Source organism: Copidosoma floridanum, unplaced genomic scaffold, assembly GCF_036245765.1.
Source record: "Copidosoma floridanum isolate Cflo_tuat_1 unplaced genomic scaffold, Cflo_Japanese_pri ptg000025l, whole genome shotgun sequence".
Lineage (NCBI taxonomy): Eukaryota > Metazoa > Arthropoda > Insecta > Hymenoptera > Encyrtidae > Copidosoma > Copidosoma floridanum.
This window is the reverse complement of record NW_028321902.1, coordinates 6,554,381-6,579,322: the sequence shown is the minus strand read 5'-3', so window position 1 is coordinate 6,579,322 and position 24,942 is coordinate 6,554,381. Positions and strand designations below refer to the sequence as shown.

The 24,942-nt window shown below is 44.9% G+C and overlaps 3 protein-coding genes across 3 annotated transcripts in view; all 3 read right to left on the bottom strand.

Moving 5' to 3' along the window:
* Window positions 1-67: 67 nt before the first annotated feature.
* Window positions 68-4,998, bottom strand: GCS2alpha (glucosidase 2 subunit alpha). Its single transcript, XM_014350642.2, has 8 exons — window positions 4,904-4,998; window positions 4,057-4,155; window positions 3,493-3,903; window positions 3,040-3,408; window positions 2,709-2,958; window positions 2,016-2,650; window positions 1,016-1,938; window positions 68-888 (listed from the first exon to the last, which is right to left on the bottom strand). The coding sequence occupies exons 1-8, from the start codon at window positions 4,921-4,923 to the stop codon at window positions 776-778; spliced, it is 2,820 nt and encodes a 939-aa protein (XP_014206128.2). The 5' UTR covers window positions 4,924-4,998; the 3' UTR covers window positions 68-775.
* Window positions 4,999-6,261: 1,263 nt separating this feature from the next.
* LOC106637715 (odorant receptor 49b-like) lies at window positions 6,262-9,525 on the bottom strand. Its single transcript, XM_023392529.2, has 8 exons — window positions 9,254-9,525; window positions 8,940-9,191; window positions 7,130-7,407; window positions 7,026-7,065; window positions 6,838-6,937; window positions 6,671-6,766; window positions 6,423-6,584; window positions 6,262-6,352 (listed from the first exon to the last, which is right to left on the bottom strand). Exons 1-8 carry the CDS (start codon window positions 9,523-9,525, stop codon window positions 6,299-6,301), a joined length of 1,254 nt encoding a protein of 417 aa, XP_023248297.2. The 3' UTR covers window positions 6,262-6,298.
* A 5,366-nt stretch (window positions 9,526-14,891) lies between these two features.
* The window catches only part of kon (chondroitin sulfate proteoglycan 4-like protein), a 49,142-nt gene continuing 39,091 nt past the window's right edge, over window positions 14,892-24,942 (bottom strand). The window contains exons 7-13 of the mRNA XM_014350744.2: window positions 24,188-24,475; window positions 22,320-22,512; window positions 21,926-22,247; window positions 18,372-20,791; window positions 17,306-17,712; window positions 15,339-17,225; window positions 14,892-15,266 (exon numbers count right to left, since the gene is read on the bottom strand). Of these exons, the coding sequence (XP_014206230.2) occupies window positions 15,069-15,266; window positions 15,339-17,225; window positions 17,306-17,712; window positions 18,372-20,791; window positions 21,926-22,247; window positions 22,320-22,512; window positions 24,188-24,475 (5,715 nt within the window). The 3' untranslated portion in view covers window positions 14,892-15,068. The remainder of the gene's footprint in view (window positions 15,267-15,338; window positions 17,226-17,305; window positions 17,713-18,371; window positions 20,792-21,925; window positions 22,248-22,319; window positions 22,513-24,187; window positions 24,476-24,942) is intronic.

Genomic DNA, 24,942 nt, shown 5'->3' with positions numbered 1-24,942 from the left:
TTGAATTATTTGAATGGTTGGGAAAAGTAATGAATTAGAATGAAATACAGTCTATTTCTAACTGACATCATGTAATAATTCCTTTTATTTATTATAGTAACAGGTATGTATGATTAAACAATATTTTAGGTGTCTAAATTTACCATACAAAAATTTCACAAGTCAGGAATGATTTGTTTCCATCATACGGAAATCGGTAAAAATTCAAAAAACATGTTTGCAATATCATATATTTTTTCTGGCAAATTCATTATAAACTATACAAATTGCCTCATCAAAGTTAACTATTTACTACATTCCTCAACACTCCCAAAAAAAAAAACAAAAAAGTTAGATTTCTTTACTCACAGCTTACATAAATGGTAATATTATTGCATTCATCTACTTAAAAACTAGAGCACATTTGTATTCTTTGTGAATCGATACTGGCATATAAAAATGTAAACTATCTCAAATTCTATGAGAAAAAAAGAGTAAATGTATGCTTAACTAGTGTTTCCAAGTGCTATGTGTAAAAATGAGTGCTTTGGAGGCATTTTATTAGTTTCATTTAAATATCTACATAAGCTGCTATGCTTCTTATGTAGCTCATTAGTTTATGTACTGAATCACAGTTTGAAAAAACATTCTGTTTTACACCGTTTATTTGATACATCAGCTCTCTTACTTTTATTATTTTTCTCAGTAAAATAGGTGCGTGTAAAAAGTCTCTAAAAACCATTTTTGGCCTCCGTTGTTCTTTAGTTTCTTCAATTGTTCATGGAGTTTGACTTGTTTAAGCTATCAAATCGATGATCCATTCCTCTCCCATTTTCACTGTTGGCTTACGTACCGTTAGAACATTGTTGTGTGGATTATATTTTGTTTCCAGATCAACATTGCCCATGGCTGGAAAAAAAAAATATGAAATTTTTATTAGTAATCTACTGCACAGGAATATAAATAGAGTAGCTAAAAAAAAAAAAAAAAAAAAAAAAAAAAAAAAAAAAAAAAAAAAAAAAAAAAAAAAATTTACCTTTAGAGTGTAAGACAGCCTTCTTGATATCCTTGGGTGGGTTAACAATGTCAACTCTCTCGAGCGAGCTCTTGGTGTCATATGTAGCGAGATTTTCGAGGAACGTTGAAGTAAGCTTCTTGCCATCAAGCTTGATCCTGAGATATAGATATTTACCGTGCCTGTATTCAAAGCTCGACTCATCATCGATATACAAGTTGCCTTGGGCTCGGCCCTCTCCATCAGCAATCACGACCAAGGTGTACGGGTCATTTCTCATAGCAACTGTGCTACGCCTGATACGCATTTTCCTGGGTACAATGGTACCTTCACGTTGGAACACGGGGATGCGGTGAATCGTCACCGAGACACTGTCTATCTGTTTTCCAAGGTACATCTTGTACGTCTCGATGTCATACCATGCGACCTTACCCTCGCCTGGGAAGTATACTGAAACTTCACTCACTGCAGGCTGGTATATTGACCTTACGAGAATAGCATCGCCTACGAGGATCTGGTCGTCAATAGTAAAGGCTGATATTTCAGTGGGATAGTGCGCCCAGATCGGTCTGATAACTGGGGTGCCATTGACTTCGTGTTCACGGAACAGAGTGTACCAGTAGGGTAGATAAGAGTACCTCAGTCTCAAGGTGTCCCTCGCGTTGTTTAGCAAATCGTCGTTATAAGTCCAAGGCTCGCGGCGTTTCGTGTCTATGTGTGCGTGCTGACGGAAGAACGGCAACCACGCTCCAGCTTGGTACCATCTGGTCAGAAGCTCAGCGTCAGGATTCTTGAAGAAGCCACCGACATCAGCGCCGCAGAATGATATGCCAGAAATGGCCAGCGAAAGACACATTGGGTACGAGATTCGCAGGTGTTCCCACTCTGCCATGTTATCGCCCGTCCATACAGCTGCGAAACGCTGTGAGCCGGCAAAGAATGCTCTGTAAATGTTAAAAAATTTGCAAAAATAATAACTTTGCCGGTTGAATAACGTGTATATAAATTTAATTTGTCAAACCTAGTTAGAATAAAGGGTCGAAGAGCTCCGCCGGAACGTTTGAAAAGCGCCTCATACGTGGACATGGTGTAAACCAAGCCATAAATATTGTGAACATCTCGATGCTCCCAGTTTCCGTAGTGCACAAGGTCTTTGGGCATAGTGATTTCAGGCCCGTTGAAGACGGAGGGTTCGTTCATATCGTTCCAAATGTGAACGTCGTTGGTTGTACCCTCAAACTTGCTTATGTCATAGAGACCGGAGTAGTATTCGCGAACTTTGGGGTCGAAAAAGTCGAGGTACGAGGACGAACCGGGCCAGCACCAGCCCTCGTAGTCCTTGCCGTCCCTACTCTTGACGTAATAGCCGTTGTCGGTGGCGTCGTTGTGAAGGAAGTAGTCGCTGGCACGCTTAATGTGAGGATCAATGATTACTACAAGTTTACGACCTTTTTCCGTCAAATTCTTGACCATTTCCAGAGGATGGGGGAACTTGAGCTTATCCCACGTGAAATATCTTTTGCCATCTGTATACTCAATGTCAAGCCACATAACGTCCATGGGTAAATCATACTTGTCAAAGTTTGTAGCTACTTGATTCACATCCTCCTCGTCGTTGTAATTCCAGCGACTTTGATGATATCCAAGCGAGAAAATCTACAGGAAAATTTGATTGAAAATCATCGTGTACACTACAAATGGTTTGTTAACTTACGGGTGGCAAATTCGCAGTTCCGGTGAGAGAAGCAAACTGTTTAAAGACGTCCATTGGTGTGGGACCGAGCAAAATAAATACATCGATGACTCCGGATTCAGACATGATGTGAGCGTCTACTTGTGGTTTTTTTACCGTTCCAGAAACCATATTGACCAAGCTTTTCACGAAATCGTTGTCCGCACTCGATGTTATGTCAACCCAAGTTTCGGCTGCGTTGTTCCAGTAAATTCCGGACGTTGTCTCTTTTCTGCGATTGTTGGAAGAAAAAAATAATTTACAACCACTGAAAAGTTGTAGAAAATGTTTCGAGCTTAAAAAAACTATTTACCCGTGAGCATAGAGAACAGGAATGGCGCCATAGAGTGACATTTTTTCGTTGATTTCATATTCAAACACGTCCAAGTTGTACAGTCGATACGGATCCGTTTGTTTGGTCGACTTTAGTGCAAAGGAATCGGCATGCTCGGGAATACCATAAGCTTGCTCAGCTCCCGGAAAGCTGAAATCCATGGCAACGGCTTCAGGGCCCAGGGGCTTTTCGTCGTGATGGCTTTTATAATTTTCTTCCCATGCACCAGGATCGTCTTCAGCACCGTCACCAGGGAACTGTGGTGCATCAGGCTGATCAGCAGCTGGTTCAGCGGGTTTTTCGGCATTTTCGGCATTTTCTTCAACTTGTTGTGGTTGATCTGGTTTTCTATTCAAATGGAGTGTTACTTAGACAACGTGATCTAACGTAAAAATTATAAAATAGAAAAGTATTTTTTTTTTTTTCTCTTACGCCGGAGGTTTTGTCCTCAAATGCTCAAACCTCATGAAACCTCTGTCGTTTGTGGAAATAACCAACTGGTTTCCAACATAAAAGTCAACTTTGAATGGATTGACATGGAGGATAGCTTTGTTCTTTCCATTCTTAACAGTGATGTGTGTCGACGTTTTCTCAACAAGTTGTAGAACTGTAGTTTGGGGATGATCCTTCAAAGCATATTCCACTTCATATCTTGGATGCAAAGGAGATTTTTCATTGATGTACAGCCTGAACAAGTCATTTTTCAAAGCTGTCAATTCAAGCCTGTAGTAAACTCCCGTGACCTTATTGTACAATTCAATGTGCAATGTCGACTCTTTGTGGCTTAATGTATCTGGCAAGAGCTCATACGGAGTTTTTCCAGGTTCAACTTTTCTGCACCGTCTACAATTAAAAACGCTCGATGAAGTGATTTACACTAAACTGATCATACTTGAAATGCTTATTTCCACTTACTACCGCAGCAGACCCTTGTTTATAAAATCGCTGATGCAAGAGGTAGATAAAAAAAAAAGCAAAAATATTAAATACTCGTACCTGCAGAAGCTGCTATTCTCGCACTTTTTGAAGTTTTCTCTCTGCACGCCACTTGTCGTCTGAGCCATGATAGCCAGTAAGAGCACAGCTGTGCCCAACCTGAAAGCAGTCAACATCTTGGCTAGTTAGGGTCTGTCAAGAAACTCTGCTCCAACTCGTTACGTCTCAATCTCTCTATTACTACTTACAAGTCGTATGAAAGAAATAAGAAACAAAAAAAAAGAAAATGAAAGAGAAAGAAAGAAAAAGAATTCAACTCTGATAAACAGTTCGCAACGATAGGGTTATCAGGGAGGTTGAAAAAAAAACTCTCCTTTCTCAGTAACCGAGTAGGTATAAATACACCATCAGCTGCATCGATCATCGCTAAACTTAGATAATAAAAATACCAAATTTTTAAATCGTAATCTCTCTCGTCACGTATCATACTTATAGGTATAAGCTTCTGGCATATGTACTGCATGCGTCAATAATTAAGCGCAGTGTGTGTTTATTGATCGTTTGATCTTTAAAATAATTATCATTGATTCAGGAAAATCCAGCGAACCGGTTGACGCGGGCACGTGACTCTCGAGGGAAAAAAACCCTTACTAGCTCGGGAAGGCCCCGGATAACATCAGCAACATCAGCAGCGCACAGAGAAGCAGACACTCGCTCTTCCACTCACGTCTAACCTCAACTCTGTTTTGTGTGTGTTGTGTCCTCTTAGATTTGTAACATATACATCACTTGGGTAATTTCAATTCTTTGAGCGAGAAACGCACCGTTGCACCATCGAGGAGGAGGGCGGTAAGACGAACTTAACAAACTAATTGAAAAAACGGGAACGAACAACAACAACACTCACCGGGCAAGTAAAAAAGCCATCTTCTTGGATGAGCCTTGCCTGTTGGCACACACGCAAAGGCTGTACGAGGACTGGTGGCCCGGACGTGGCGGCGTCGGCGGCGACACTACGGAAAAAGAGTACGAAAAAATACGAAACACATATTATACGCCGTGTGTATATAGCTATATATAACGTATCGTGTGGGTGGGCGATATTGTGGATATGCTGTATTCTAGGCAAGTGCCAACAGAGTCCAGCCAAACATTTGTGGGAGCCATAACATTGGCGTGACATTGCCAGAGGATGCCGCCGAGAGTGTGTAAACAAATATACCTACTATTATTTCACGTAGAGGCTATTTTTTCTGCCTTTGATATGTTTTAGAACGTGCTCGTTTGCGCCGATTTCTTCCGATTTATCGTTACTGCTTGGAAAATTGTGGTCGTAGTTATAACTTTTAAGATGCTGAAATTAACTTGAAAATAGCTACAAAGGCACAAAAATATTATAATCCATATCCTATATACATCCACATTGAGTGCCGTTTAGACTAGTTTTAACAATCTCTATTGCGTTTGATCGTAAGTTCAACTCTGCTAATTCCCATCGTAAACTGTGAAAAATACAACTTTAACGGTTAATAAATTAGCTCATACGTACATGCGTGTACGTGTAGGTGCACTTTTTATACGAGAACTCTTTTTTTTTTTTTTTTTTTTTTTTTTCATGTCAATTATAATTAGTTCTCTTTTTCGTGAGAAAAAAAAGCTCTCCCTCGTGAAAAATGTATTATAGCCGCACCAAGCGAGGCTAATATTTTTCGACGCCAAAAGGGACCATCCTCTACTCTCCTCTCTTCTTTCCTCTCTACGGCTACGAAAAAAATTGATCGAGCCGCGCACTTAATTATAGAACCCATATAGCCTTCGGGGCCGCACATAAAAATCGCGATCACGTTTTAGTCGCACACGAAGAAAAAGAAAGAAGAAAACAAAAAAAAAAAAAAACAAGCGCGACTTCTAAGTCTAAATATAGTTTTTTCAGCCATAAACCAGCGACGAACGTATATATAAAAGTTTTAGCCAGAAGGCTATACTATACACCCCAACTTTTGTGTATGTACCGTAATCCTCCTCTTATTTCCCCTACTTCTTGAAGCTCCTGTAACTTGTATTCTGCGAGCGTGGCATCTGAAATGACAAACTTCACGGAGAAAAAAAGAGCCCTTGTATTTTCCTTCCTCAGCCCAGTAACGTTTTTCTCCACACCAGCTCGAAAAACACCTCGGGGGGGGGGGGGGGTTTTGCAAATCACAATAAGCTTTTACGAACCGAGTGGATAAACTTTTATTGTGACTCTACGTGATCATTGCGCTATACACAACGAGTTTGAGCATATATAGTTGAAATCACCTCAGCCACTGAAGTTGCGGAGAACAGTGAAGAAGGAGAATGCGTTCGACAACATCTGCGGGGAGGGAAAAAAAAAAAAATATAAAGCCAATGCACACGTGGGCTCTGTGGTTTTTAAACTGTACCGAGCCAAATGTTTGCATGGACAATCTGACGTAGCCTCCCGCAGTCAATTCAACGGGCCGCTGGGCTCGCAGCATCATAATCGCGAGTATTTTGTTGGTCTCCTTGTCGAACACCACGTGCTCCATCGTTGCGAAGTAGGCGGCGTTGCTCACACCCTTGCTCTTGTACATGCGTGGAAAAATAAATCAAAATTAAACAATATACTCACGTATATGGAACCGTAAGTCGATTGTCGGGGTGAAATTACTTCGTTTATGAGGTGCTGGGGACTCCACTGGCAGATGTAGAGCGACGTCGAATGCAGCATGAAAACCGACAACAAACTGAACCTGTCGCTGTCGCTCTGACGAACGATCACACCACAATTAATACTCAGTACGATTAGATAGTGATATTGTATTTTGGTTGGTTCACCTGGAGAAGTTTGATCGCAATTAGGGACAGATTGTAAAGTACACCCAAGAGGGTCGTCATGTAAATCGACCGCGTGAAACGCTCAATGCCCTCGCAATATCTGTTCAAATTACACGATACATTTATTTATTTTTTTTTCCTCAGTTGTACGATATATTATGCCATATGTTGCAGTAACACCAGCTTACATGAGAATTCCTTGGTGAAACACAGCGCACTCCACAACGTCTGCAATGATTCGACATGAAAGTTGTTTTTTTTTTTTTTTTTTTTTACTATGTATATGTTGTACCTTTCCTGGATAGGGCCTTTCCCCGCGCGACTCCTTTTTTCCAAACGCCATGCTCTCGATCATCATCGCTTAGCTCCGTATTTAGCGAGGCGTGTGTGTCCAGCGCCATTGCGTAGAGTCTGTCGCTGATGCACCTCAAATAGCCGCACGCCATCATAATCAGAAACAGACCGGTGGATTCGTAGCCCGGAATAATCAACGCGATGGTGAAACAGATGATTGATTGGAGGCACGCCACTGCCGAGTACATCGGCTCGTCTTGGATGTCCACGTAAAATCTAAAAATTCGTTACGTCTTTCGTTAAAAACGAGTATACGCTTTTCGTGTAGACTATACGGTCACAATATGTATCACCAGAGCGAAGAGTGCTTAGTTTTTCGTTTCAATGGAATTCGAAATGATTATTAGGATGACAAACTATTCATTGAGTTTTTTTTTTAAACCGCAAGTTTTGTTTTTGTGTTCCAAAAAAAAGGGGGCAAAACTGGTTGATCCAGATTGAAGATTGGCACTTATGTGGCGAACACTACATATTTTCCAATCGAGGGCTCAGTAAATTACCAAAAAAGGTACTTTTACTCTCCTACCCAAAATATGAAAAAAAGAAGTCGGAGTTGTTGATTTCATGAATCTTCGTTGCTTTGCTCGGACGAAAATATTCATAAAATCTCTTATTTATGCATACTATGTTTATTGCATAGAGATTTAAGCGTGGATACTAATTCAATTTTTTTTTAAATTTTATTAATTTTAATGCCTTATTTCGGGGAAAAAAGTTTCTTTAATTACTGCATACAATACAGTGCAATCATTTGCTACAAAATAACTTTTTCTCTCATTGTTGTATTGTTAACAGTGATGAATAGAATATTTTTTCATCAAGAAGAATACACTTTATGTGGGAGAAAAATTTTTTTTTCAAGCGTGTATAAATCTTTAAGTTGCTTGGACCATTTTTTACAGATTAAAAACAATTTTTTATGGAGTATTAATTTGATTTATAAAATGTATAACGCAAAAAAGTATAGTTTTCCAGGATTATAACATTGTTTATTTAGTGTATTATTCTAGAACTGAAAGTATCTCTTAAAAAAATGAGTAATATGCCACGTTATTTTCATCAATTTTTACTTTGTATTTATAAGTAAATTGTTTCATTTCAAAATTATTGAGAAATAGAACTGAAAATTAATTTTAAAGTTATTCAATAATAACAAAAATATCTAATGATAGTAAAAAAATTCAACAAGATATTTGATGTACTTTTTACAATTCAAAATAAAAAAAAGTCCTTGTCGACATTAAGATTATCTTCGGCTAAAAGAATGCTTTTTTGTAAGGTACTATTAAAAAAAAAAATTTCAAAAATATTTACAACAGACAATAAAAAATAAAAAATAAAATAAATAAAAAAATAGATTTTAGCCTTTGAAAAATCATTATCGAAAAATAAATTTTAGAAGAATAACAGAAAGTTAAAAAAACTTTTATTCCAAACAATCGACAGTGGCTTTCTTGTCGCTCCGAATATTGTGATTATTGTTGACGGTGAAATAATTATACTTGTAAAAGGCCCTCAATTGCCATCAAATACGTAAATGGCTTTCTCGCTTTTATCTTATCAACCAAAAAAAAAAAAATAGGAAAGGTTCTCATGCTCATATCATCAAATAAACAATCCTTCCAAACGACAATTTTCACTCTGGTAAGCCACTCGTGAGTGGTGCCATCAGACCTGAGAACAAAAAAATACGCAATCCACCTTAACTATATGAAAAAAAAAGGTATGGAAAATATTGTCTTCTAAACTGAAAAGGAAGGATGCGCCGAGCCGTCCCATTAGGCTCGAGGGGTGGCAGCCTGACACAGTAACCGGTGACAATGTAAGTGACGCAAACTATCGAAGAACTGTACATCAATAACGCCCTGAGCATGTAAGCCTTGGCCTCGAACATTTTTACGGTGCCGCTCTCCTCCTCGGGCCTCACGTGACGCCACAACTTCTTGCACATCCCCAGCAGCCTCGCGAACTCCTCGCGCTTTGCAAACACTATCACGTACCTGAAAAAGCAAATATCAACGTTGTTATTTTTCACCCTCCATTCAAAAATTAATGCATGTACTTTATGCAAATGCTCTGGATGATGACAATCTCGCAAACGAGGCCTATGTCAAAGTCCTTGTCGCCGTTGGTGAGCATACGCGCGAAGGGAAACAGGTACATTGTGTTGTAAATGGCCGATATGACGAAACAGTACAGCCCGAGGATTCGGCTCCCGATGAACTCCAGCGTCCGACCCTCGAACGGCAGAACAGCGATTAAACGCAACAAATTCACGTGGGTGCCCGACAAACCCTCAAACGTCCACACCTTCTTCCCTCCCCCTTTGGCCATATTGTTCTATCCGATATTTCCTTTTTTCGATTATCGATTTGTTGAATTTTTTCTACGCTCTTTATGTGTATACCCGCGTTGTTGTCTCATCTACTGGACAATGGTCCGATGTTACCCCTGACTGTTTGTTTGTTTGTTTGCGAGACGCTTGAAAGCAGCGAGTACACGGAGGCGCTTAAACAATTCATTTCCCGCTTTCGTTCGATATAATTGCACATTCAGCTGCGATGTACGCTTTTATTTTTTTTATCCTCGAAAGTAGCGAAAGGCAAAAAAAAACAAAAGAACAACCCTTACGTCTATAGGTGGGTTAAGTTCTCGAAATAGAAAGTCCACGTAGAGCTTTGGCGCAAATTATGATTTATTAACGCGCAAAAGAGCGGCATGTAGGTACCAACTCTTTCCCTCATTGGTCGCTCTAAAAGTGGCATCAGCGATTTCAGCGACAAACAAAGGGGTCGCCTGCGCGTCTCCCGCGTTTTTTATTATTATTTTTCCCGTGCACCCACCATTTGTCTCCCGTGCCTTTCTTTCATTTGTTTTTTTTTTTTTTTTTTTTTTTTTTGTTGCAAGCTATACGTATATACGGTGTTTAATTAATTTTTAAGAGGGACTCGCTCGCCAATCACGAGCAAACAAAAGCTCCCATAGTTTCCTTCGCAAACAGTGTTTTCCCGCTGTTGAGCGAGTTATACTGTATACCTTGCCTCTCGGCGCTTTCCGCGCGCCCGTGCCTTATATAAACCTATCGGCTTTCCCTCGAGCCGGAAAACAACTTCTTTGCGATATTTGTTTCGTCGAATCGCAACTTTCGCCTTTGACGCAGTAGCTTCGACGCGGAAAGTGGAGTATCGTAAAATCGCCAGATTTATAAAGACCCCAAGAAACTTTTCTTTTCTTCTTTTTTGGAATTGCTCAGTTTTTACGCTGTTAAATCTATTAAATTGCCGCTTCTTCTTCTTCTTTTTTTTTTTTTTTTTTTTTCGTCGTCATCCGCTTAAATCAGTCATTCCGTGTTGTACACCGAGAGAAAAACATTATTAAAATTATAGAGAAACTCAGGCCAAAATAACCATTCCGCATAGTAAAACGGATGCCGGTGAGTAAGGAAAAAACAATTATTTTTAACAGTAAAGATTATTATTTTACTAGTAAGAATTGTAGTTTTAATAGTTAAAATTATGGTTACAACGATAAAAAATAGAAATAGTAAACCTTCAAAGTATCGCTTTATAAATTTTAATTTTTGCATAGAAATTTTAACTGTTACACAAAAATAATTTTTACTTTTAAAAATAATGACTTTTTCCTTCTTCGCCAACTTACCTTCTATTTACTGAGAAAAATAGTAATTTTAGCTGGAACTTCTCTATAATTTTCATTGTTTTTTTCTCTCTCGTGTATACGTGCCACTGTATAAACATTTTCCGGAAGATCCACAAAAAAAAAAAAAAAAAAAAAAAAAATGCGAGTCCAAATATCAAACTCGAAATCCGCACTCTCTCTCCGCCGTTCAATCGTCGACAGCGAATAGCCAAGTGGCGTTTTGACATCACCTCTGCAGTACTGTATGTGCAATGGTATCACTATTATCATTATTATTTATACCTGTATTACTTTTTAAATATATGTATGTATATTTTTTTTATTTATTCCGCGTGGAAATGTCACGTATGCGATCGTGCACGCGATCTATGTGGCGTCGAGACCGAAAGTTTGCGTGCATCGAGAGTAGCTCAATGTACCCCACCCCCTCCCACCTGTCAATTCGACAGATTCCGCGCAGCAGCTCTCTCTCGATGATATTGCGATGGCAAACATTTTATTCGAATTTCCGTCCGACTCCCGCTGAAATTTATACGCAATAATATTTGTACGTATACACTCGGTTACCCAAACATCACGTTATTGGTGTACAGAGGATTTTAGTCGATTCTTTTACGAGGGACCATTGCTCCTTGCTCCAAGCATACGTATAGTCGACAGGATATTGGAAACTCCGGTGTGCAGATGGATGTACCAGCTAAGTGAAATTTCCAATTCGTGTCCCACCGGCTGTGGTAAGGACTGACGCGGTCGTCTTCTGATGGCCAATGGTCACGTCGAGCAAAGACTATATTCGTAAAGCCGCAAATATCCCGTGTATATACGGGTGGTCCCTCCCGAGTCCTCTGGGCACACTATATTAGCGAATCCGATGTCGCATCGCCCAAGAAACCGGGAGAGGATCGAGTACACTATACACAGCTCGTAATTTCCTTGAATAGCGGTGATCCACCCACCACCGCGTGATGAACGAACATACATATATGGCTCACTCGTTGGTATTTTGGTATAATATATCTCGTATATCTTGAACCAAATATCAAAAAGTTGAAGAAACGTATAACTTTCTACATCGAAAATTACATTTACATCCCTTTAACTACACTATTTTTTGCGGTGTGACATCAATGATTCCGTAAATTGCATCACGGAAAATATGGCAAAAGTATAAGCCGGAAATGCACGATATCGACAAAGCCATGAAATTTTCTATGTAACGGAGAGACAAATATACCGTAATGCGATTGGAAATATCTTAGATAAAAGTTCGTAGTATCGGAGGATGTATACTTGGGGACATAAATTTTCTCTTTGGTCCACTATACGTAAAAAGTTGGTAAATGTTGTATTTTGTCCGTATTCCTTTGACTTGCGACTTAACAAATCGAAAAGCCTCAAGGAGCTCGAATCCTGTTACGGAGAAAGCTTGAAAAATTCAGGATCTCTTTGTCCATCATTCGAATCCCACTGTTTTGCCACTGCAGCCGGGACGGAATAAAAGAAAGGAGCCTCGAACGCCCGCTGATTTATTCAAAAGGGGAAAGATTTGCGCTACACTTCTGAGCTTTTATCCTGTTAATTACGTACCTGAAGGTGACAGTGGCGCATGAAAGAGAACAAAAAAACAACGTATACCTACCCAAGAACATCTTTTTCCTCCCTCCCCCTCCCCTCCTTCGTCGTGTACACGATTGAGTGTACATAAAGGGCGCAGAGTGGGCTAGTCACCCTGGGGTCTCCGTGTAGTGTATGCAGATGCGTACAAAGCTGCTCTCTCGCCATTGTAGTAATTTCTTCTTCTTTTTTTCCTTCCCCGGCGATGGATCCCTTTTGATATGCCGTTCACCGAAACAAAGTTCAGAATGGAGCGTTTTTCCGCCCCGGCAGTTGGTTCGTTTTGATATAAACAATAGGAGAGGACGAGGAAAAAAAAAATCGAGAACGCAGATAATTATCGCACATTCAGTTTATTATACCTCAAAGAGTAATTTACGAGATTCGTAGAGTCAACGAGGAAAATACAATTGTCTACGCCACGTGTGTCTGTGTGTGTTAACGATATACTTATACGGAAAATTCGCTATTTTCTCTCTCTCTCTCATTTAACTTACTTTTTTTTTTTTTTTTCATCCCGAGTAAGTATACAATATAATGAAAGAACTCGAAAGCCGTTTATCCCCAAGTTCCATCGAGTCGCATTATATCGCCAAGCACCCATATACATATACGAGTTCTCCCCTCGATTCTTATTGTTCTCTAAATAAATGCAATTGTCGTGTGCTCTATAGAATATACGGTTAGAAAAAAAACTCCCTCTCGTCTTTTCCCCTATACGTACTTACTTCTCTCATCAAAAGTTAAAATACTTCGAGATACACTTATACACACTGCAACAATGATAAATTTTTCTGTCCATACAACCAGTTTCATACAGTTTCCGGTACCAATCGTCGGAGCATACGTATTATCTTTTAATGAATCCTTGTAGCAGTATACTTTGGTGACGATTAAAAATCATATAGTTATAGTGACCATACCTAAAGTGTACATGTCTAAATTAAATTTATATAAAAAAATACAATCGCACGCTGTACGCGTCATTCGTCGTTTGCTTTAATACTGGAACACTTGTAAAAACATCTCACTGCTTATCGGTATCTTTAACGTGTTAAGGATTTTTAAAAGTTTTTTATTTTCTTTTATTTTTTTTATCTATTTATTGTTTTTGAAAACTACGCGCGCGCTATCGTTTACATGTAAATAACACTTATTCGAAGTATCTTTTGTTTAGTTTATTGTTTACAATATCTTTGGCTCATCGATCGATGAAAACGTGCGTTTAATCGGACTTTTATATTTATATCGTACGTTAGGGGTTTTTTTTTTTTTTTTTTTTTTTATTATTCCTTACAAATAACCATCGTCATCGTAAATTGTTATGTACAAAACAAAAAACAGTTGATCATCCATCGTACATGTAGCCCCTGATCAACGTATTTCACAATTCTACATTTTTCACTTGTCTGCACTTATTTGATTCCTACAACACGTCACACAGTGATTGCAACCAATGATACATAATTGTTGGTTCGCGAGTACTCCCGAGTCGTTTTTTCGAATGCCCCTCTTGATAAATCACAATTCATGCAACGAAAATTCGCACAATCCTCGTCGACACCGACGTCCATTCGCCCCAAAACATGCACGTAAATTACATATACATATATAATATATAAATATCTATAAAATTTTCAATACAAACAACCAACGATTAAATGCATCTGATACACACCGACAACGTCGAACCAAGGATCAAAACCTCTGCAACGAATAATCCAAACGAGTCTCCTTTACAGTAACAATAATAATAATAATAATTGGCACGTATTCGTATATATTGTATATATACTCGCACACACGTTAGTTCACAGAGTTCAACCCCGCGCGAACCATCGATTGATTTAGGCTTCTGTAATTGCAATTTCGGATCAGTCTTTGTGCGCTCGGGATGAGAAATCGATCGTACACGTACACCTATAATCAATATATCCCAAGTCAGGCCCTTCCATGCCGGAATAAACATCACCGAGCGAACGTTCGCATTACAGTGTATACAACAAACGCCGTCGCTGCACCACCAAGGGATTCGAGTGTTATTGACCAGCTATATGCAGTGGACCGACGCACCGCTGACACACACACACGCTATCGTCCGTCAGCCCCTATCTCCGTATATATGGGCATGTATACGACTATCCCCCCTCCCCCGCCCATACATCATCACGCGCGGTGAACCGATTAAATCGTCGAGCGATTAAGCGCCAACTCTGTCGCGCGAGCGCGTCAGCATAATTGCCGTTTATGGGCGCACCCTGTCCCCCCTGCACTCCATTTGTTATATATATATACATACATATAGGCACATTGATTTCGATAGTAGTCCTCCCCCTCCCCCCAACCTAACCCGTACCTATATGCGTCGCGCGTTACATCACCTCGGACCCGGGAGGAGCCGCATATCGGTGTCCATTGAGTCAGCCGATGATATCCGCGTCCCCGGGCCGATAGCTCACCGATTTCTTCTTCTTGAGCCGCCTCTCCGGCTGCCGCTCGACACAGTGCAGGGCGTCGAGGCACCGCTCGCAAGCGGCGCCGGGCGGTCGCTACGTGGCCAGTATCCCCGGCTGTTGGGCTCCCAGCTGGGGACAACACTCGTGCTAGACCCAGTACTGGTTCTTCCTGAGCAGGGGGTTGTTCGGGGTGGCCCGGGGCGGTTGGGAGGCGTGAGACGGGCACGGCAGATCCGTCGTCTCGAAGCTGCTCCACTCGTCGGCGTCCCCCACCCCGTACGGGTACCTAGCCGACACGTCCACGTCCGAGCCCATGATGCTGTCCATCGGGCTCAGGGCTATCACCTGCAGGACACCCACAATTTTATTATAGATATATTTATACGCACCAGAGGGGAAGAAATAAGTTACACGTACCTTGCACTGGGGTAGAGTCGAGGTCAGGGTTGGTGGGCCCATGAGGGGCGGGAGTGGGGTGCTCGAGCTTATGCTACTGGCGAGGACAACGTCGTTGGGCGCGCAGTACCGCTTGAGGTGCGGCGTGGCGGGGAGCAAGTGGTCTGGTGGCCTCGGCAGCGACGACACGTTGCACGCCGGCTCCACCTTGGCGTCCTGCTGATGGGCCGGGTCTATCGACGACGAGGATGACTCCCCTGCCCCGCTTGGCTTCTTCTTTTTCTTCTTGCCTCTGCCGTGCCTGCACCTTATGGTCACGATGATACACAGGGCGAGGACAAAGATGCCCGCGAGGGCGCCGATCAGCAGGGTGTAGTCGTTGGCCATGCTCGGGGCCACGGTCATCTCGCCCTCGTGGCCGACCGGGTCCATCGGCTCGAGCGAGTTGTTGTAGTAGTCGCTGCTCAGCTTGAGCCGGAACTCAAAACTACCCACGGCCGGCTGGAAGCGGAAGGCGGTCTGATGGGGCACGACGAGCACGAACTCGAAGCCATCGCTCACCCCGTTGACGTCGTTCGAGGGCACGTTCGTGCAGACGAGGTACACCACGCCCGAGAGCACCTGCGAGTGCGAGAACTTGCCGATCTCCCGTTGCTCCTGCAGGGCCCGTTTCTTCTCCCCCGAGGACACGGTCCTGTTCATGATGCGCATGATCTTGGCGAACCTCGGTCGCCGGGTCACCCTGAACACGGGGTCGCTGCCGGCCAGCTTGGCCAAGGGCGTCGCGTCAAAGTACCCGATCCCCAGCCTCGTTCTCTCGCCCGCGTACACCTCAAGGCTCGGGCTAATTATCATCAGGGGCACGACGCGGATGGGCACGCTGATGCCGCGCAACTCAAACTCGCTCACCCGGGCGGACAGCTCGAGACTGTCGTTGCTCGCCGTCATGTCCTGCTGCACGTACACGATGCTCTTGGACAGGAGGTCCGTGTGCCGGAAGTTGTTGCTTTGCTCGCGGATGTGGAGGGCCCCGTGTCTTGGGGCTCGAGTCACCTCGTAGCGGACCAGGTCCGGGCGGACGTTCGTCTCGAGCTTGAGGCTCTCGGTGTCTATGGTGGTGGAGGTCAGGCCTTGCTGGATCTCGACGGGCCGAGCCACGCTCACGGCCAGCCTGATCGGGTGGACGTTTATGTTGAAGATCTTGTAGTCGTGGTTGAAGTGCCCGTCCGACACCCGAAAGTAGAAGGTCGAGAGTAGGAGGGGTCCCCTGTGCTCGTAGACCAGCCGCGACGAGTCCACGTCCTGCTGCGTAAAGTTCTTCGGCTGGTGGGTCTTGGTGTTGGAGTTGGAGTCCGCCGAGAGGAGGAGCAGGCGGCCGTACGTCGGGGCGTTTATGATCTCGTAGATGATGTCCTTGGGCTCGGTGTCCGGATCCGTGGTGAGGAGATTGTCCCGGGTGATGGTTTGCGTCTGGTTCTGCACGACGTCGATATCTTTGATGACCTCGAGTTTGAAGGGCTGGTCGTTTATGGGGGCCACGTCGACGGGCACCGAGACGTTGCACAGGACCACGTGACCCGGGGACACGTAGACCGTGAAGTCGATTTGGTCCCTGAGGGTGTCCGAGTGGTCGTGGAAGTAGGCTATCTTGCCGCTCCTGGCCTCCGACTCGGAGAAGGTCGTGATGTTCAGGTCGGGCAGGAGCATCACGTGCCCGTAGCTCGGCTGCCTTATCAGTCTCACGAAGACGTCGGGGTTGGCTATGGCGGCCTTCGTCCGGAGAAACGTCACGATCTCGCTGATGTTTATTCCAAAGGTCGACGAGCCACCCTCGATCACTTGCACCGGGGTAAAGGTAACGTAGCGGTGCAGGCCGCCGCTCGAGATTGATATGTCGATGTTGAATATCTATGGGGGGGTTGATTTTTTTTTTTTTTTTTTTTTTCAGTATTACGTATACATATGTGTATAAGGTGTGATGCACGCACCTGATCCCTGATTGTGTTGGCAAAGTTGGTTTCGACGTCGAAGATGAAGCTGTCGCTGGCGTTGATGTTGTTGAAGGACTTGACGTGTTCGTAGGAGACTCTGCTGTCATTGAGGTCCTTTTGGGTGAACCGGTCGACGGGGACCCAGGTGCCCTCGCTCGTTTCCATCATGATTTTTCCCATCCCGGCGCCGAGTCTTACCACGTATTTCAAGTCCCGGTTGGGGTCGGTGCATTTAGCCAGGAGCAGATCGCTCGTGATGGGTTTTCTTGCCAGTGGAAAGATGTTGAGGACCCTGTTGCGTTCGAGCCGTATACGGATGGGTTTGGTCGACACGCTCACCGAGTAAAGGTCCGTTGTGTGCGGGCCGTCGCTAACCGTGAACTTAAATTCCGCCTCGCTGCCGCCTGGAAGTTCGTTGAGGCACTTTCTTGGTAAATTTCTCAAGCTTTTTGTTTCTCATTTTTTAAGAATGCATACCTCGAGCAACGTATTCAATTTTAATCGTATAGACCAATAACTAATTAAATAAGTGGTACAAAAAACAATTAGCTTTTTTAAAAAATTGTGAATTAAAAGAATTAAAAAATTTTTACGGCATAAGTTGCCAGAACTGTTCACGTGAATTCAAAATTGCAATGAAATATGTTATTCGTGTCCTGGTATTTGGTAAATTACTTTATATACTTTTAATGGTTATTTAGGAACAGTTTTATATCTTCACTAAAATACAAATTGATCCAAAATAAAAAAAATAAAATAATAAAGGAAAACACTGGAATAAATAGTGGAAATTTTGCACAGTACGGCGAATACAATTTTAAAGTAAAAAAAAAGTCGTAATACAATCACCGTTTATTAAATTCACACAAGAAAAAAAAAAAAAAAAAAAAATATTGCAAGTACCTACTAAATAATGCATGCGTTGAAAGTGATAAGTACTTTTTTTTTTAATTACTCGAATAATGTAAAGTATCTGGCTTATTCGTGAACCTAAAAGCTACACTGTAGGGAACCAACTTACTAGTGAGAAAATGATAAAAAAAAGAAAAAAATTCCAACTTACTCCTGTGCGTGAACAGAACATGCCGGGCGTCGATCATCTCCTGCGTAAAGTTGCCGATCTCAATGCCCGGCGCCTCGCTCAGCGAAAAGTACCCATTCGCCAAACTCCTGACCCTATAAACCAAGTCCTCGGGAGCCGAGTCGTTATCCTTGGCAGCCAGGTACTCACTGCCCACGACGACAGATCCGCCCTGCCACACGCTGAACCTCGTCCTGTTGACGACAACCGGCACTTGATCGTTGACCGGCTCGACGTTCACCCACACGTCGAAGGGCTCGCTGCTCTTCTCCCCGGCCATCACCGCCAGCTTGAACCGATCCGCCGCCACTTCATCCCCGCTATTCCTGTACACGATCTCCCTCGCGGCCAGCTGCCCCTGGGAGAACTTTTTCACCGGCCCGCCCTTCGCCGCGTCCACCAAACCCCCGTGCCTCGGCTTCTCGACCACCCGGTAGTCGGTCAGCTTGCCGGCAAAGTACCCCGTCAGCGCGTAAAAGTCCGTCTCGCGCAGAGCCACGCTCTTACCCTCGAGGACCGTCAGGTTGCGCGCGGCCACGTACAACTTGGCCGGGATAATGGCCACGCTGACGCTCAGGTTGCGCAGCCAGACCACCCCGTTGCTCACGTCCACCACGAAGCTGTCCCTCGTCCGGTTGGGCGTCGTCTGCACGTAGTGCACCCGATCCTCGTTCACGAGGCTCTGCTCGAAGCTCTCCACCGCGTGGCTCTCCCCGTCCTCCTCCTCGTTCCCGCCCTCGTCCTCGTCGCGCGTCTGCACCTCCAGGTGTCCGTTCTTGGGCCACTCCCTGATGTGGTAGGTGACGCGACCGGGCGGCACGTCCGGGTGGCCGATTTCGAGGCTCTTCCTGCTGATGACGACGCTCGTCGCCTCCTCGACGTACACGGTCCCGTTGTGCTGCACCAACAGGGGCTCCCAGTAGCTCTCCGGGAGCACTTTGACCGCGAGCGTGCCCCTGTCCTCGGCGTCCTTGACCTTCACCCTCAGTGCCAACTGGTCCGGCTTGAGGGATTTGGCCGTGTGCCGGTAAGCCACGGCACCGCGCACCAGGTCGGCCATGTCGAAGCCCTCGGTCTCCCGGTTGAACTTGAGCAGTGTCCCGTGCTTGAGCCGCTCCAAGAGCCGGAACTCGATGTCCGTCGAGTTGGCGTGGACGTTGGTCTCGGCGTCGATGTCCTTGGTCCCGAGGTAGGTCGTCCGGTTAGACTGGACGAGCGTGTCGGTGCTGAGCAGCAACTTCACGTACGGCCGGCCCGCCTGGACCTCCAGCTCGCCGTTGGCGAAGAGCTCGCCGTCGCTGACCGTAAAGTCCACCCTCTCGAACTCCCGGTTGCCCCGGTGCCTGTACGCCACCGCCTCGTCGTCGATGTCCTGCTGGGTGAACCGGTCCACGGGGCTGCCGTCGACAACCCGATAGATCTCCCCACCGCTGAGCTGCTTGATCTTGTAAACCAGGTCAACGGGTCGCGTGCCAAGGTCGTCGTCCGTGTAGCGGAGGTCGCTCCGGGTGATGATCCTCGTTGATCTCGAGACCACGTGGAAGACCCTGCGACCGAGTCGCTTGGGTGCGTTGTCGTTCCTGGCCTCGATGTCGACGCGCAGCGCGCCCCGGCGCATAAAGTCCGTGGCCTCGTCGGACGTCAGCGCCAGGTACTCGAGCCCGTCGCTCGCCGACTCGGAGTCGTCGTGGACGTAGAACACGGACTGGCTCGCGAGTTCCTGCAAGGTGAAGTGGGTAGCGTTCCGCCGAACAGGTAGGGCGCCGTCGTAGCAGGCGAGCCAGCCGTGGCGCGGGGACTCGGTCAGGTTGAAGACCAGCGAGCGCAGATCGAGGTCCCGGTAGGTGGCGCTCAGGGGTGCCGGTAGGAGAGCCGCCCGACTGCCCTCAGCGACGCGCAGCGCCTCAGACTCGGCGAGAAGGAGCGGGGGACTGGGGGGTTCCCCGACCGGCCACAGGTAGCGGAAGTTGAGAGTAGCCTCGAGGTCGCTGCACTGGGGGGCGCTGACCTTGAAGCCTATCGCGTCCTCCACGGGGGAGTAGGCGCGCCGGTGGAGCCGGTAGCGTAGCCGGGCGGTGTTTATGTCGTGTTGGGTGAAGGTCTGACCAGGGCTGAGTTGGTCGTAATCGAGGTAGAGGTGTCCGTAGTGGGATGGCTCCAGGAGGCTGTAGAGGACGGTTGTGGGCTCGCTCGGTAAGGGGTTCGTCTGGTAGGTTAGGTTTGGTGGCTCGACGACCACGTCGGCGGTGCCCGTGAAGTTGACCTCGTGCCGGTTGATCTCGAGCAGCTCGAGGATTATGAAGGTTACGTTGAAATCGTAGGTAGCGGCCGGACGGACCTCGCGCACGCTCGCCTGGAACTTGAAGGAGTCGTGTCGTGGACTGCCCGTGGTGTGGAGGTACCTGCGGAAGGGAGTACGTTGCGCCTGATGATGCTTTAAACGTGATGTTTTGACATACCCGTTTGACTTTAGGGTCAAGTATTAATGAATTTTCGACAATTTTTTTGAACAAAGAAAAAAAATTACAACTGGATCAGGAGAATAACTTTTCCAATAACAATTGGTTTAATGTCGTTAATGAGCTTTCGGGTTCTTGATTGTTTGCATTTCTGCAGAATTGACTCAGTAAAGATCGAGATTCGAGACCGTACAATTTTATTAGGAGTCTTTTTTTCAACCATCTGACCCATGCGGGTGTATGGAATATATGTACAATTTAATTCGTTCGTATTGAATAAAATACATTTTTTAATTATCGAGAAATAATAAAATCGTTTTATCGAAAAGTAAAGAAAATAATTGCAAAAAGACCACGTGTACGTAAACTATAGCGTGAAAATCATGTTAAATCCATCAGAGGCAGGATCTGCTGTATCCTCGCTTCGATTGTTCGAGACAAAAAAAAATTTCTATTCGATAGAACTGATTAAACAGTCCGTGTGAATCAATTTGGCTATTGGCCAAAATCCTGTCGATACTATTGTCACGCATTTTAATCACAGGAATAACAATTTGTTTATAATGTCAGCCAATTCAAGTGTACCGATCGTATGAATAATTTTGTCATTGTATAACAATTAGAGACTTGAAAAAAAAACGACGAATTCGAGTCACATCTTTTTTTACGTACATAGGTAAGAAGAACAAGCCCCAATGTGGTATACAAAACACAAAAACGTAACAAAATCCACACGCAAAGCCATATACATGAAGAAGAACAAGTACAACAACAGTTGTATACATTATCAAGTACCTACTCGAATGTAAAGTATCTGGTTTGTTTGTGTACCAAAAAGAAAAGTGCACTGTAGGGAACTAACTTATAGACTCATGTCATGTTAAAAATTATTTTAACACCAAAAACAGAGCTCTCATCGCTTTGAGAGAACTATATTCAAGTCTCTCCTGAATATGCCTTGAAATAAAAAAATTAAAAAAAAAGTGGAAAAAAAATTCAACTCACCCCTGTATTATACATAAACAAGACAAGCACACAACAAAAACAGCGTATTTAATTATATATTATCAAGTATACCTGACGGCCTGGAGCTCGAGGTCGCGGCTGGTAAAGTACTCGGCGTCCGTCCACGGCTGTCCGGGTTCGCGCTGTCGCTGTATCACCCCGTACTGCGGCTGCTTGAGTATCGCGTAGCGCAAGTCGACCCTCGGATCCTCGGCGTTGGTCACGAAGCTCAAGTTCGCCGGGCTTAGATAGGAAAACGACCGATGCACGACCACCAGACCCGTGTTTACCTTCGGCCTTATGCTCAGCGGGTACGTGCTCACGCGCAAGTACTGGGGCCCGCTGCTCGCCTCGCCGTCGCTCACCCTCAGCCCCAGCACCGCTTTTGTCTTATCTGCAGCAACACACGTATAAGAATTGGGTATGAAATAAATATAAAAGGAATGATTTTTTTTTAATCATCCACCTTTGCCACTGTGCACGTAGTCGACAAAGCCGCGCTCCAAGTCCGCCTGGGTGAAGGTGTCGACGGTCTGGCCGAGTCTCTCGACGTGTCCGGCGTCGGTGTCGTTGGCGAGGACTGTGTAAACGAGCGCCCCGGCGGGCGTGTCCGCATCCACGGCCCAAAGCAACTCCTTCGTCAGTGCCTTTCGACTCGCCTATATAGGAACAGATACAAACGAAACATTGGACCATTTGTTTCACCTTTCCTTCCTTCCTTCCTGCACGTATGTTACAAAGTGTACACCCGACAAAGCTGCGGGCACTGCTTGTCGAAGGAAACTTTGTAATTGATTTAGAGCACGGGGATGCCTTCGGAATGTCTATAAATTGTGGCATGCCCCCGCCTATATATATTATATACACCCTCGGAGCGGAAAGAAACAAATACATGCCAAAAAAGGAATTCTTCCGCGTTGCCGCAGTCACGTGTTGTACAGGAGGTAAATCGTTGGAGGGAGCTTCGTAAATTTATATACGTGTATACGTATGGGCGCTTGGCTTTGGTTTTCTTTTTTTTTCCCGCGGCTCAATTATACTCTCGCGGCAACGGCGGAAAGTTGATCGAGGGAGGGAAGAATTATTTCGTCCGCCCCCTCGCGTATATACACGCGCATCCCGATCTCTCCTCCCGCGTATAAGAAATTTTCGTATGGAGACAGTGCGCGGTAGTTTTGGCTCGCTGCCTCTCGCGAGCGCGGCAAGGGGGGGGGTGGGAGAAAAGTGAGGGGCGCACAAGAACGAGAGGAATGAATTATTTATGTTCGTTCCGTCGCACTCGGGCTGGCTTATGCACGTAGGTATATATATATATATATATATATATATATATATATATATATATATATATGTATGTATATAATACATATAGCTCCGCGCCCTCTCTCTCTCTCTGTACACTGATTAATTGCATCCGCCCAAAAGTTTGAGCAAAGTTGTTTTGTTTGAGATAAAGTCTATCCACTCCTTTCCCGCGCGCTCCACCCAACTCCCTTTTTTTTCCTTTTTCCTTTTTTTTTCTTCGCTACTGCCGCTGAGATATGTGTGTTACTTTAGCCGGGCGACGGTGTATATGCATGTATACAGGTATACCGAGGCAGGCAGGTACTTAAGGACCCAAAGTTTCTAAACTTGGGCAGTTGCAACTTTTAATGGTTTCTCAATAATCATAAATATGCAGGCCACACCGTGTGCAACAGCACCCCCCCCCCCTTGTACCCCGTGCAGAGTGTCCTCTTCCGCTTCTTGTTTCGCGCGGGACCGGCTCTTAATTTGCTTTGAATTACACCGGGGGAGCGATTTTTACCGCAACGATATGCAAAAGGGTTGAACGCTCGAACAGCCGCAATCCCCCGCTGAAAGGTCATTTTTTTTCGTCGTTTCCCTGTTGTAGAACGAGAAAAGAAAAAGGTGGGGGGGGGGGGGAGAAAAACGTGACGAGAGATCTCTCGTTTGGCCGATGGAGCGGGAAATTAAGATGATTTATAATTCTTTTTTTTTTTTCTTTCCTCGAGGCATTTAGTTACGCGGAGAGGAGTTAATATTCCCCCTCTGCTCGTTCCCCGCAAAGACGTCGTAGTCGGTACGTACAGCAGAGCGTAGCCATCAGCGGTATAATATCGTCCCTCTGTGCCACGGGGGAGGGTAGGACGTATACCTGTAGGCGTCCATGGGATAGTAGCGCGGCATCGCATGGCAGAAATAAGGACCAAGACTCGGAGGAGATAGGTATATATACATAGAGCAGTAGGGTAGTGGCGGGGTATGGAGGGGCGAAATGAGTCAAGAAAAGCAATCTGTGTAATTGGCGAGGCATTATGTAAACGAACTAACTTGGGCCAATCTCAGCTGGGAGTTGGTGGGTATCTCGAGCCGCGGCGGATCATTAACCGGAGTCACGTTGACGTGCAAAGTGAATCGCAGACTGTCTTGAAAGTAACCCGGAAGCGGTTGCCGGCTGCTACCGCCTCCTACTCCAACTCCGCCACCGCCTCCGGCCGATGTTGCTGCTACGCCAGATGACGACGATGACGAAGACGACGCCGACTGCTGTTGCTGCAGCGCCACCTTCAAGATCGCGCTGTCCCCCGTGCTCTCGCCACCGTCGTGCTGGTAAGTAATCTGCAACAGTTTCAACCCAAATACATTTATACATGTACAAACTATGTACAATATATAGCAGTTGTGCGGTTTTCGCTGCACTCGCTTTGTTATTTCAGCCGTGTACGTGTATCACCTCGCGACGACGAGGAATTCACCAAACTTGATGCTTATATGTATATGAATATACGTATGTGTTTTTTTTACGCGCGTACATCGATATAAATCTACATGGCTACCGAACCCGCGGCGGGTAACGTCGGGCATTAAATCTCTGTTAAAATGGGGGGGGTTGGGGGGGAGGGTGTAGGTATATCAAATTTACGCGCAATTAGTCGAGGTATAATCGGAGCGCGTATATAAACGATATTCCGGGCTGCGAGAGGGCTTTTGATCCATAATTATCAATTATAAGGACGAGTGTGGAAAAGATAAAAAGCAAAGGATGACAAATGGCCCCCCATCGGAGGGGGGCTTATGGGAGCTTT